We start from the raw sequence: 12,437 nt of genomic DNA, 5'->3' as shown, positions 1-12,437 counted from the left end.
ACAATATTCTAAAAGTAATTAATTACTTGGAAAAGTAACTATTGCGTTACTTAAAAAAAAAAACAAAGAACGTTTAACCCTCTGGCGTCCAGGGTATAATTGGCCATTTTTTTACTACTCTTGATTTTCTCTCCACATTTTACCTTTAAAAACTATTTGCTTTGCCTTGTTTGGTATCATTCTTTTTAGCGCAACCTCGCGTGCCTGAATTTACAGTTATGTTCTCATTTTGTCATACTGTATAACCAGAATTGATCTAAAATCAGACAAAAAACATAAAATCAGAGTAGAAAAAGTTATATTTTTACTGTAACAACCATAAACATGTTTAATGAATCATATTTCATAACTTCAAATGCAAATATTAATTGTCAATTTTAAAATCCTATGCACAAGTTTTGCAAACAACAAAGTTATTTGCATCCATTTACCTTTTACCCTTTTTTTAAATAACCATTTCAAACTATTTACAGAACAATCAGCTGTTCTTCAATAAGATGCCACACAAATTATTTGTGCCACTCCAAAAAAATCATTTCTGTCCACTATAAAGGAGAACATCACAGCCTGATACCTGCAGGTCTGACAGCAGCAGGTGTATCACCTCTGTTTCTACCTGGAGACAGCAGTCGCCTCATTGTTCTGACACACAACACAAAACTATCCACAACACTACACACTAACTACACAAGACAACACATTAACTACACACTCCAAACACGCTAAACGTCACAAATCTCACATCTCAAAACTCGCTCTCTCTTTCTCTCTCTCTCTTTTCCTGCTCTCTCTCCCTCTCTCTTTCTCTCTCCCTCTTTCTCTCTCTCCCTCTCTCTTTCTCTCTCCGTCACTCCTAAAACTTCCCCTGTTTTGTTTTGTTTTTTTGCTCATAAGCAGAGAGTGCTTGCTAGCGCTAACGTGGCGAAACTATTGAGGAAAAAACGCCGCGTATATATCGTTTATCATGACTCTGGTTTTACGTGGCCTATCGACACAATTTATAAACTAGCACCTTGTTGCTTTGTCTTTAAGTGGTCATGTGATTGGCTTACCACGACTACTTTATTCTTCCTCAGTCAAACAGCAGCACTCATGCGATTGTTTTGCCTCCTTAGCTCCAGGTGTTGTGCTAGACAGCGATCGTGATTACCGTCCGTGCGGGAGCGCGCAGCTGCTTAAAGCTGTAGCGCCCAGATTACTTACAGCTACTTCCTGGAGCTGATATAAGATGCGGTGAACTGAACACGGCTTCAACTGTTTGTTGAAAAATAGTAACGGACCGCGTTACCTTGTTAGTAACTGTAACGGCGTTGTAACGATAGGAATAGTAATTAGTTAGATTACTCGTTACTGAAAAAAGTAACGCCGTTAGTAACGCCGTTACTTGTAACGCCGTTATTCCCATCACTGGTCATGACTATTTTGTACCATATATCACTGTTTCCCAGCCTTTTGGAGCCACGACACGTTTCACATTAGAAAAATCACACGGCACACCACCAAACAACAATGTCACAAACAGCATATGGGTTATTTTCCCCTGAGTACCACGTATAGCAGACTTAGCTTGGTTTGTCCCCAGTATAGCTTTGTTGCTTTCTTCTCATGCTAGGGCCTTCACCTGGGCCGGAGTTTTCTCCAGGACCAGGTCACACTGACTACTTTTCAAATATTTATCTATTGCCATTATGCGCTGCATCGTATCACAGTATTATGTCATTTTTCCTTCGTCTTCCTCTGTTTTACTGGCAGTTGGCAACCCATTTAATTAGAGCAGGTAGTTGTACTGCCCTCTAGTGGAAGAGAATATCACTGTTCCGCCCGTTACTCACGCCGATAGCTTAGAGGACCAATCAAGTGGAACCAGATAACCATCCACGGCACACCTGTGGATCACCTGACACACCTATGTGCTGCGGCCCAGTGGTTGGGAAACACTGCTGTAATGGCATGGTACAATTCAACATTATATAGCACCATGCTAGCTTGATCTTAAAATAAATCTTGACAAATTACATTAGAAGCAATATCAGGAGACAGATTGTCTGGAGATTTTGCTCTAAAATCTAAAAGAAATGTTTTGAATATGCACCTTTTACTGCTTCAGGTCATATAGATGTACACAAAATTACCCAGACATACAATAATTAGACATCGAGGGGACATTTGTGTATATCATACCTGTAGGTTCAGAAATGGACTCTGACTACACTCCCATTTCTGAAAATCAGCTGGTTCCTAAAAAGCCTGCGTGACACCAACAGGAGGCCAGAGAGCCACCAGATCATTATTAAGCCCAACTGAATCAAACTAATCCTACACTTTTTACATGATAACAGGACTCAAACTTCAGAAGTTTTAAGAGACACAGACAGCAGTGGATGCACATAACAGCAGCACGTCTTACTGTGAGTGGAAGCACCATTAATATTCCTCACAAGAGAAATGACCTCAACTTTTAAAAGCAATACAGGAGAGAAAAATGCCAAAGAGTTACTGGAGCACTGATGAAGTCTTTAGGTACAACACTGAACCAGCAAGCACTTCGTTTTCCAGACAACTCATTGCTTTCATTCTTTAAGGCTGTGTAAAAGTCACCTGGAACATGTACAAACTGTTGTACATAAAGTCTGCTTGTTCAGTGAAATTATACTTGATAAGCTTTGAATTATAACTCAGCAACAGCAGCGTTTATGACGAGCTTCACAAGCTCAGTGTGAGGTCAGACGGTGGTTCAGCCACAGAAGTGATGAAACCTGATTTTCAGGTCTTTGAGTCTTTAAAATCCTTTGTGAAGAACAATGTGATCGTCCTAATGTGCAGATGGAGGCCTAATAATTACTGGACTTTCCAGCAGCAGCATGATTGCAACCAAACCTGGTTCACAAACCAACACTAGAACGTCCTTGGATCGCTGCATTTGACTTGAAAAAGCTTTGGCAGGAATGAAGACGAGGGCTTACTCTGCTGTAGATCCAGCTGGCTGACTGCACAAATGTAGCTGAGCTTCTCTAAATGTAGGGACACGGGAGGAAATAAACTCCACGTGGGAGAAAAAGCACTAATCTTTGTCTTGTAAACGTAATTATTTAGTGTTTTAAAACCACTCAATCAGTGTATGTGCAGATTTTATTTATGTAGCTGCAGTTTGATTTTGTAACAGTTTAATTTATGAAAGTTTGATAGTTATTGTGTTACATACATACTGTACTTCTTACTTTTTGCTTGTGAATTTATTACTGTATTTCCATTGTAAGTAATTCATTAATGACACGTTGATGAATATGGATTTGTCAAAAAGCCCAAAGGCATTTCCTGTTAGTCGTATGTGTCAGCTATGCATGTCTTTCAAACTGTTCACAGAAACATAAATCCAAACCAAAGAGCCTCCAGGTTCATCGTTTACTCTCTGGCCAACAAACAGACTTTGACATGTAGAAGAGGAAGAGTGCTAAAGAAAAAGCTACAGATGCTGGACAATTTCATAATCTTAGATTGGGATTACCTACTGTGTGCAGTGTGTTCTACCCAGTGTTAGCGTCATGGACACGTATGACACATGCTCAGATCTGTGATATGTGTATTAAGCATTAATGTGCAAACAATAGTGAGTTAAACGTGTTGGTGCAATGGGGATCTCACTTTTGGACACAGGTGAACTTACCTTGCTGGAACTCAGAGAGCTTCTTCATCGCCTCGTCTCGCTCCTCTTCCAGCCTCTTGAACTTATGTAAGACACATAGAGTAGCTTCAGTTCATCATTAACCTTTATGCAATGCCACAGCTCAGAGTCTGGAAAAGCAGGTCATGTAATGAAAATATATAAAACTATGTTTATATTAAGACCATGAAGGGAAAAACCCCTGATGGTCTCTGTGAGCACCTCAGACCTTTGGTTTAGCAGCCATGTTTAGTCCTCAGTCACTGTTGTTTCTGTCATTAAATATCAGTAAATCATTATCCGGTCAAACTTTCTTCTAAACTCAGCTTTACAGATGATCCAGTTTGGTCTTAATGCTAAAGATCAACACGGTGTATTCAGCTTAAGTTCACTGAGGTGTTTACGGAGGATATGGACACCATTATAGCAGCTAGTTCATTTTTTAATCCGACACTGCTCATAATAAAACAGTACTGTACAACATTAGTGATATTACTTCCTGGAACACTGTGTAGATTAAAATGTTCATGAACAAGTATTGTTCCTGTACTGGACGCCATGCTATTTGCTGAAATAGGGGAAATGTTCAAACGTGGCCTAACCACTAAAGGTCTAACTACGTTGCCCAACATTAGCTTCACAACAGGATGGAAGTCAATATTGATTCTAATTCTATATTAATTCTCCCATTCCTGATCATGATCCGTGTTCTGTGTGAGGAATCGCACAGGCTTTGAAGGATAATCTTAGTGTGAAAACATTTAAGAAATGGAGCATGGAAACAAAAGCTTGGCAGGTGACTCAGGCTCACCTGTGAAAAGCTCCATTGCTGTGATTGTTTCCAGTGTGCAACAGTCACAAAAATATTGCAGCAATGATAAGAGGAAGTAAGCTTGGAGAGATAAAAGTGATTTTTTGCCATCATTCATTCTCAGTGTTAGAAACAGTTAAAGACAAATATTACACACACACTGACCTCTCATCTGCTAATCAATCTGCTTAGTTTTAGACAATAACAAAAATGTGATCATGGCAGCTATTTAACACAACACTGAGTACTGGACCTGCTGGAGGTTATTATCAGCTCGACGCTTTTTATTCACTTTGAAACCAAAATATTTTTGTTAATGGTGTTTTTATTGTTCAAATAAACAAAGAAAGAAGTGTTACCCTGCTGCCCTGCTGCTCGGCCGGCTTCTATTACTGCGAGTACCAACTGTTCTCATCTATCGCCGCTGTTACACTTGTTGCTACTGTAGGTGACCTGGATCAGAGATGATCAGAGCTGATCCAGGTCTGCAGACTGTGAATATTAGATTGTAACACTTACTTCCATGGCTGTAGTCTCTTGCTTTCTCTGAAGGTCCTCATACTCATGCAGGGCTGTGGGGAGCAAAGGGTGCCAGTAAGCCATCGCCATCACTCAGTCACAGTAAAGAACGTGCTCATTTCATCTTCAAGAGTCCTGTGGAAGCTTCTCTAGCATGTGATAACGTCTCATCCTGTCACGCTTATGTCGTGTCACAGGACTATTATAGCACGCTATTTCGAATATAGTACCGTCTAAATATAACTGGCTTACGTGTACGTAGTGCAGGAAACTACCTTCCATAATACATGTGTAGATAAATTGCGCTAAAGAAAAAAGTGAAATAGATTGTTGTGCTACTTTGTAATAGGACTATATTTAAGAGGAATAAAAGGAAGGCTTTACTCCATTTCATCTGTACAACACGGTCTTCTGTGTGTGCATCCTATTCCTGTTTTTCTTACAGCCATCAAACATGTGTGCAGTACAGTCATTCCATCCTGGAAAAATCTTAACATGACATTTGTGCTCATGACAAGTGCGCATAAACGTCTGACCACAACCGTACAATACACTTGTTGGAAAGCTTATTATCACACAGGTAAGGAGTTTGATTCACTCACTGATTCACTTTCTCTTAGTCGGACAGTAAAAACATGTGAAAACAGAAGGAACGTCGTCCTTTTTATTTTGTCCCGTTAATCAGTCACAGAGCCGATTGCAGAATTATGTCGAGTGACGTTGTCACAACATCACGTTTTAACTTTAGTTATACTAAAAAAAACACACTTAACCCAAGTGTTTTCAGAACATGCCTCAAACATCATTATGTATCTTTGCTCTGACAAGGGCCAGGTTATATTACTGGTCGTAATGATTACATAACCCTGTGCACCAACTCCGTTGTCCCAGCTTGGACTGTGCATTGCTCCCAAATAAAAAGCTGTGGGTGACTACGGACATCACAGCCCTCCTCAAGGACAAGAAGAGAGAAGGTGAGAATGTTCAGAGAGGCTAAGTATAAGAGAAAGCTGGAGCAGGAACTCGAGAGAGCGGCATGAGAGCGGTCTGCATGAAGACCATCACTGGATTCAGGCCATCCAACAGGTGGTGTCAGCCAGGCGGATGTTGTCCAGGTTAAGGACAAAGCTGGATACCTCCACCCACTCCATCGTGTGCTGTCGTCACAGGAGCACGTTCAGTGAAAGACTGAGATTACCCAAACGCACCACTCACAGACACAGGAAATCACTCCTGCCTGTGAATCTCTCTCTGTACAGTTCCTCCATTTAAAGCACAAGTACACACTGTAATGATTACACACCCTTAATATCACAAACTGTAAGCCAATATAATATGAGGGGCACCTCAATGTCAACTTTATACATTTCACTTTGTGTATTGTACTGGCATATTTATAATTAGAGCTATTAGTTCTATTTTGTAACTTTGTAATATATTTATTTTTATTTAGTTTAGTTAGTTCTTATCGTGTTTGCTCTGGGAAAGTGTTCTGATTCTGACATCTCGATGATCTCCGGGCTAACAAAGCAGCACGTCCAACTGCCAGCTGAGCCTGTCTAGAGTCATTCTCCACATATGTTACATAATTAGATAGCATCAGAGCTGAGTCAGAGCTGACTGCAGATTACAACACAACACAGAGTGAACACCATCCCCACAGACACAGCGGCCAGCGAAGCAGAAGAACAGCACATCAGGAAGGCCCTGAGTAAATGTGGTTATCCCAGCTGGACTTTTGTCAAAGCAGAGAAAGCTCCCAAAGAAAGCTCCAGCCGATCCAGGAGAGAAGGACAACCGCTGCCCAGGCGAAAACCTGTAGTGATCCTGTACGTGTCAGGAGTATCGCCGAGTCTCTGTGGCTTTTAAACCCCAAAACACGCTGCACCAAAAACTGGTCCACCCCAAGGATCGGGTCCCCCGACACAAACAGAGTAACATAGTGTACGCTGTTAAGTGCCAGGATTTATACATCGGGGAAACCAAACAACCTCTGGCGAAGCGGATGGCACAACACAGAAGAGCTACCTCATCAGGCCAGGACTCTGCAGTCTATTTACACCTACAGGCCATTGGACACTCTTTCAATGATGAGGATGTACATATCCTGGACAGGGAAGAACGCTGGTTTGAGGGCGGAGTCAAGGAGGCCATTTACGTGAAAAGGGAAAGACCATCTCTGAATGGAGGAGGGGGCCTAAGGGTACATCTGTCACCATCTTACAATGCTGTGATTGCAGCCATTCCCCAACTCTCTGTGAATGGGACTCATGGCCGTTGGTCAGTGTTCATGACAAAGTGCAGATTACTGATCAATAACCTCCCAGCCCATTGTTCATTCATTATACAAACTGTTTATAATGTTGGGTAAACCTGCATTTAGTGACTGAAACAGTCACTTGGATGAGTGACGAAACGTTTCTCCCACTGGGACCCATTTTAAGTTTCATCAAGTAGCCCAGTGAGCCACGACAGTGAGCAAGCGTGCGCAAAACCCAAAAGGAGGTCATCTAAATGGATTATCCTGCCTAACATGTGTCCTTCTCTTGCTGTCACAACCAAAGTATGCTCTACGTAGTATAACATGAGGGGTCCAACCTCTTTTTTCACCACAGGCTTGCTTTAAGATTAGGTGTTTAATCCACAGGCCACGTTAGACTTTGGCAGAGTTGTTACGTCAAGTTAAAGCAGCATCTTACTGTACACACCTTTGGCCATAGAAACAAAACCCTTAGAGAAGGCAAATAAGCAGCTATGTGATAATCCAGCCCTCGACACTAGGCAAGCAGTAAATCTTAAAGACACTCTTCAGGATCTTACAACTGCTGGGCTGTGATGTCACTGTAGTAAAATGCAGTGTTACTACTGGAAACACTGTTACAGGGCAGGGAACAGAAAAGAAACTTACCCTGATTCGACAGGTTTGTAATAACATTAATTCTGTCGAGTTCCTCCGCAGCCATGACAAAAATCCTTGTCCAAAGTTCAACAGGAAGTGTTCTTTCAAGACACACCTGCCCAGGTGGACACTGGCGCACGGCACGAGATAAGAGTGCAGCTGAGATAGCACAGACAAGAGACGCTAGGAGTGAGCATAAGGGCCACATTAGGATTAGGAACAATATTATTGATTATTTTGAGAATAAAGTCGAAGTGTGCGGATTACAGCTGATTGAAGACAAACTGCACGGCTGCTGCACCCTTTACAACAAGCTTAGTGTAGATGGCTTCATGAAACAGGCGTCTTTATTGTACGAGGATGTAACCTTGTATCTGTCATTCTTGATTTTTAGTTCCCAAACACTTCCTACAAGGACTTATTACTCCTGCAGCTTTGGAGGTCTTAGCTCTTTATACAGTAAAGATGCAGTAAAGATACAGAGGATACAAATAATCAGGCAAAACGTCCGACACCACGTGACAATGATAAACGTGTCATTTCTGTCGGTAACGTAACGGCGCTCATCTCTCACTGTTTCGCTAAACGTCATACTCACACGTCTAGTTAATTGTAACTCAAATGTATTTATACAGCACGTTTCATAGATAAAAGTCACAAAGTGCTCCTCAATAAAACCAGAAATATGAATAATAATATAAAACAATGAAAACAGAACTTAAAAGCTCGTCTGTATAGAAATGTCCTTTCCACAGAGCCCTACCTTGGCACAACGGTTGTGTGGGTTTCCGTGTGACCTGATGCAGCTCTCCTTTTGAACATCCTTGTGTTTATCACCTCACTGTGTTTATGTGCGAGAACAGAAATCATTTCCTTCCTTGTAATAAAAACCGGCTCTGAAGCACGACCTTCACTGACCGTGGAGCTTCGTCTCCGAACAACCAGAATCTCCACTTTAATCTCAAAATGATTAAAAAGAACAAAAAACAACAAATATAATAATAATAATAATGATGATAATAATAATAATACTCGGTGACCGATTTCAGCCCGGCTCATAAATATTCTGGCACGCGGACATCAACATTAAACACAGAAATATCAACAGCAGAAGTAAACAAACACATGCAACAGAATAACGATGCTGCCCGTTTAGTCCACTTTTTTATTCACTTCAGTCACAATAAATGAACCGTGGCTTCGACTATCATAGAGTGACCTCACACAGCTGCTTGGTTCTTTTCTTTGCATATTAATTTTCTATTCAAACACATTCTGTAAGAATTAAATATAAACCAGACCAACATTAAACAGAAAGCCTTCATTTATCTCTGGCTCTTCTTGTGTGCAGCACATTGTGACCTGTATCAGGATGATGTTAGCTTAACTGTCACACTGGCTCATCTGATGCTAGCTAACAGCTGATGAAGGCAGTGAGAGAGGACACTGGGTGTCTCAGCAGAAACTAGGAGAGCTGATTTACAGTTCACAGCTCTAACAAAGAAAGTATGCAGCAGCCTTGTAGTTACATATTTATACTTTTGTTACAGCCAGTAACAGATATATTAGCTCAGATGTTGGCAGGAGGGGACAATGATCCAGGACACACAACATATAATTTCATATGTCATATAATTTAATGTAAACTCACAGAACCATGGTTGCACAATAAACTGTTTCTGCAGACAGATGTGATTTCTTTAAAATACACTCACTCATGTTTTTGCAAGACAAATCAAAACACCACAAAAATGTAAATGCAGAGAAGAAGCAAGAAGGTCCAGAGACAAGAACGCATCCAGGTCCACGTAACACGGAGAGTAAAGAGGACTGACCGCTCTTAAAACAAACTCCAGCACCTGAACGTTTGTTTCCGTACAGTTACTAAATTATGATATTAAATCTGTGCTAATATCAGTCATAAAGATGATTGTAATTTAAGGGATTTCTTAGAACATGGTGGTATCATCATGGGTCTCTACAGGAAACCTGTTGCTTTGCTTTCGTTGGGCTTTATTTGAAAAAGAAGATATCTCGATATATGACAGCACAATAAATAAGGACTGATTAGGATACGCTTACTCTTTACTCAGACACTTTTCATACACGAACACACTACAGTGAATCTAAAGAAGGGGGGATATTATTACTGAGACATGGAAACAGGGTGTGTTAGCAGAACCAGAGCATGGTGAAGTGTGCCTCAGTGACGAGCAGCAGACTCTCGGGGGTAAAACTCTGCCAGGGTGCTCTGAGGGATCCTCTTGAGCATCTCCTTGGGGGAAGATTCGCAGCAGCTGCCAGCCGATGTCTAAGGTTTCGTACACCGTCCTGTTGTCGTATGGGCCTGAGACACAGAGCAATCACAGTTAGCAAAAAGTAAACACACCAACACATCCAGTGTTATAACTGCAGTAACCCTACAGGTAGCTTTTATCAGAAGGTGCAGTTTTCTTCTTTAAAATAGAAACGTGACGTGAACACAACAATGAAAATGCCTCTTATTAATGTCAGGTGTATTTATAGAGAAACAAAGGTGCTTTATACTGTATGGTAGACCCTACAATAACACAAAGAGCACGTCAGTTACTCGCTGATTAAACACTGACATGAGGAAATGTAATGTGTGGTGTGTACTCCATGATGAAGTACTCTGGAGAATGTCACACGCCTTTTCATCGTGCTTTAATTTTTTAACCAAAGTTCAGTTTACCCAAACCGTCTCAGCAGCAGCTAATAACTGAAAGTGTCTGTGCTGAAATGATCAGTGCGCCCTGAGTAACCTGCAGCAGTCTCAGCCCCATCACTGACATCTGCAGAGCCGTCGTCACCTCCATATAAACTCTGACGTGTGCTTCTGCTCTTATGTTTCCCACATGCTTTGGATACTGCTGTCGGGACGCACAGGGGAACATATTTCTCTCTGCTACACTACTCGAATCTATTAGTGTTGAAAAGAGGAATCAGGCTCTGTATGTACAGTATTTACCAAGAAGATTACGCCAGTTTAACACGTTAGTCACTCAAAGGGAAGAAAAGAAGGAACCCTCGCAGATCAATATTTTCCAGGAACAAACGTAACCTCAGACATACAATAAATGCCAAAATAACTGCAGGTATTCACAGCGGAGCGCTCTGACAGAGAAGAAAAACAGCCCATAGTTTCATTCTTAGATTACTTTACATGCTGATTACAGGCTGACCTCACTGCTGTGAGATAATAACTTAATATCTGTTGTTGGCTAAAAAGTAACAATGTTACAAATCATATTCAAAATGAATAACTCTGAGCAACAACACAACCTTCACTGTGACTGCAGTGCAAACACCGAGCTGAGCTTCATAGCAGGGTCCAATGGACCGGAAGCACAGCTGATCCTCCACACGAGGCTGAGGGTCCCAGGTGGTGATCATGAAGAACCAACCAGCCAAGTAAAGACAAACCACCGTCCATCATTAGTTTAAGAACTGAAGGGACAGAGGCACAGCTCTGAATGTGTCCCCAAGTGCAGTCACAAAAACCATCCAGCACTACGAGGAAGCTGACTCACACGATGAAGGAGGAGGGAGGAGACACACCTTCAAAATAAAGGCCCTTAGTCTCTCAAGATGCTTCAAATAAGTGAAACTTTAAAAATAAAAGCATCAGTTAGTTGAAGCAGTTCATCTTGCCCTGCTTTCCTCCTTCAGCTGTTCTAATCAACCTTTTATAAATACATGAAACTGCTGACCGAACCCATAAATTGAACCTAATAAAGGTGTTAATGAGGTGACAGATGAAGGAAAGTAGGAGAAAACAATGTGAATAAAATGCTGTATATGAAATGTTGTGTTACAGTGTCACGGACACATTCCTGTTACACACAGTGTGAATACAAAGCTGCTGTAAACCAGTCTGTAGGTGTGCAGATGGTTTTTCTTACCCTGAGCAATAAAGTTCTTTTCAAACTTCTGCAGGAACTCCAGATACAGCAGATCATCAGAGGTGAGCGCCTCTTCTCCCACCACGGCCTTCATGGCCTGCACATCCTTACCGATAGCATAACAGGCATACTGCAGACAAAGACACACACTCACTGTGTGAACTATTACTGCTGCATACCAAACACTGCTGCCCTCTTCATACACATTATTCATGGTGCAACGTGTGAGACTGTTTACCAGCTGGTTTGACACATCAGCATGGTCCTTCCTGGTCATGCCCTCTCCAATGGCAGACTTCATTAAACGGGACAGAGAGGGCAGCACGTTGATAGGTGGGTAGATCTGAAAGACGTAGAATGAGGTTAAAGGTGTTACTGGATATTGTGGAAAAGCACAAATGGCAACTGTAGCAACTGTTCAGTTCCAAATGAGAGAAAAACAGGCCGGCTCTTTCAAAGGCTCTGCGCTGTGTCCACACTGCAGTCTGATGTCTTTGGTCAGACCTGTCCAAACAACTCTGACCAAAGTCAGATTTAACTGGGATGAAAAGTCTGGGTGTGGAACAAGATATGGACAAACTCCTCAGCAAGCTGTGCTCTAACATTCACGGCTCATAGTCCCAA

The 12,437-nt window shown here is 41.6% G+C and overlaps 2 protein-coding genes across 4 annotated transcripts in view; both read right to left on the bottom strand.

Annotated features, from left to right (window-relative positions):
* shtn1 (shootin 1) overlaps positions 1-8,690 on the bottom strand; it is a 37,059-nt gene extending 28,369 nt beyond the window's left edge. Inside the window, exons 1-5 of one of the 3 annotated variants that reach the window (XM_025897437.1) lie at positions 8,654-8,690; positions 7,900-8,049; positions 4,992-5,044; positions 4,473-4,553; positions 3,665-3,725 (exon numbers count right to left, since the gene is read on the bottom strand). In XM_025897437.1, coding sequence (XP_025753222.1) covers positions 3,665-3,725; positions 4,473-4,553; positions 4,992-5,044; positions 7,900-7,954 — 250 coding nt within the window. In that variant the 5' untranslated portion in view covers positions 7,955-8,049; positions 8,654-8,690. Of the gene's footprint in view, positions 1-3,664; positions 3,726-4,472; positions 4,554-4,991; positions 5,045-7,899; positions 8,074-8,157; positions 8,208-8,653 lie in introns of those variants that run through there. The other 2 variants (XM_019367064.2, XM_005459514.4) reach the window with 2 other exon arrangements.
* A 578-nt stretch (positions 8,691-9,268) lies between these two features.
* The window catches only part of atp6v1ba (ATPase, H+ transporting, lysosomal, V1 subunit B, member a), a 41,938-nt gene continuing 38,769 nt past the window's right edge, over positions 9,269-12,437 (bottom strand). Inside the window, 4 exon segments of the mRNA XM_003454994.4 lie at positions 9,269-10,171; positions 10,173-10,237; positions 11,814-11,943; positions 12,052-12,156. Coding sequence (XP_003455042.1) covers positions 10,094-10,171; positions 10,173-10,237; positions 11,814-11,943; positions 12,052-12,156 — 378 coding nt within the window. The 3' untranslated portion in view covers positions 9,269-10,093.

Source organism: Oreochromis niloticus, linkage group LG13, assembly GCF_001858045.2.
Source record: "Oreochromis niloticus isolate F11D_XX linkage group LG13, O_niloticus_UMD_NMBU, whole genome shotgun sequence".
NCBI classification, from domain to species: domain Eukaryota; kingdom Metazoa; phylum Chordata; class Actinopteri; order Cichliformes; family Cichlidae; genus Oreochromis; species Oreochromis niloticus.
Note: the sequence above shows the minus strand (reverse complement) of the source record. Positions and strands in the feature narration are given on the sequence as shown.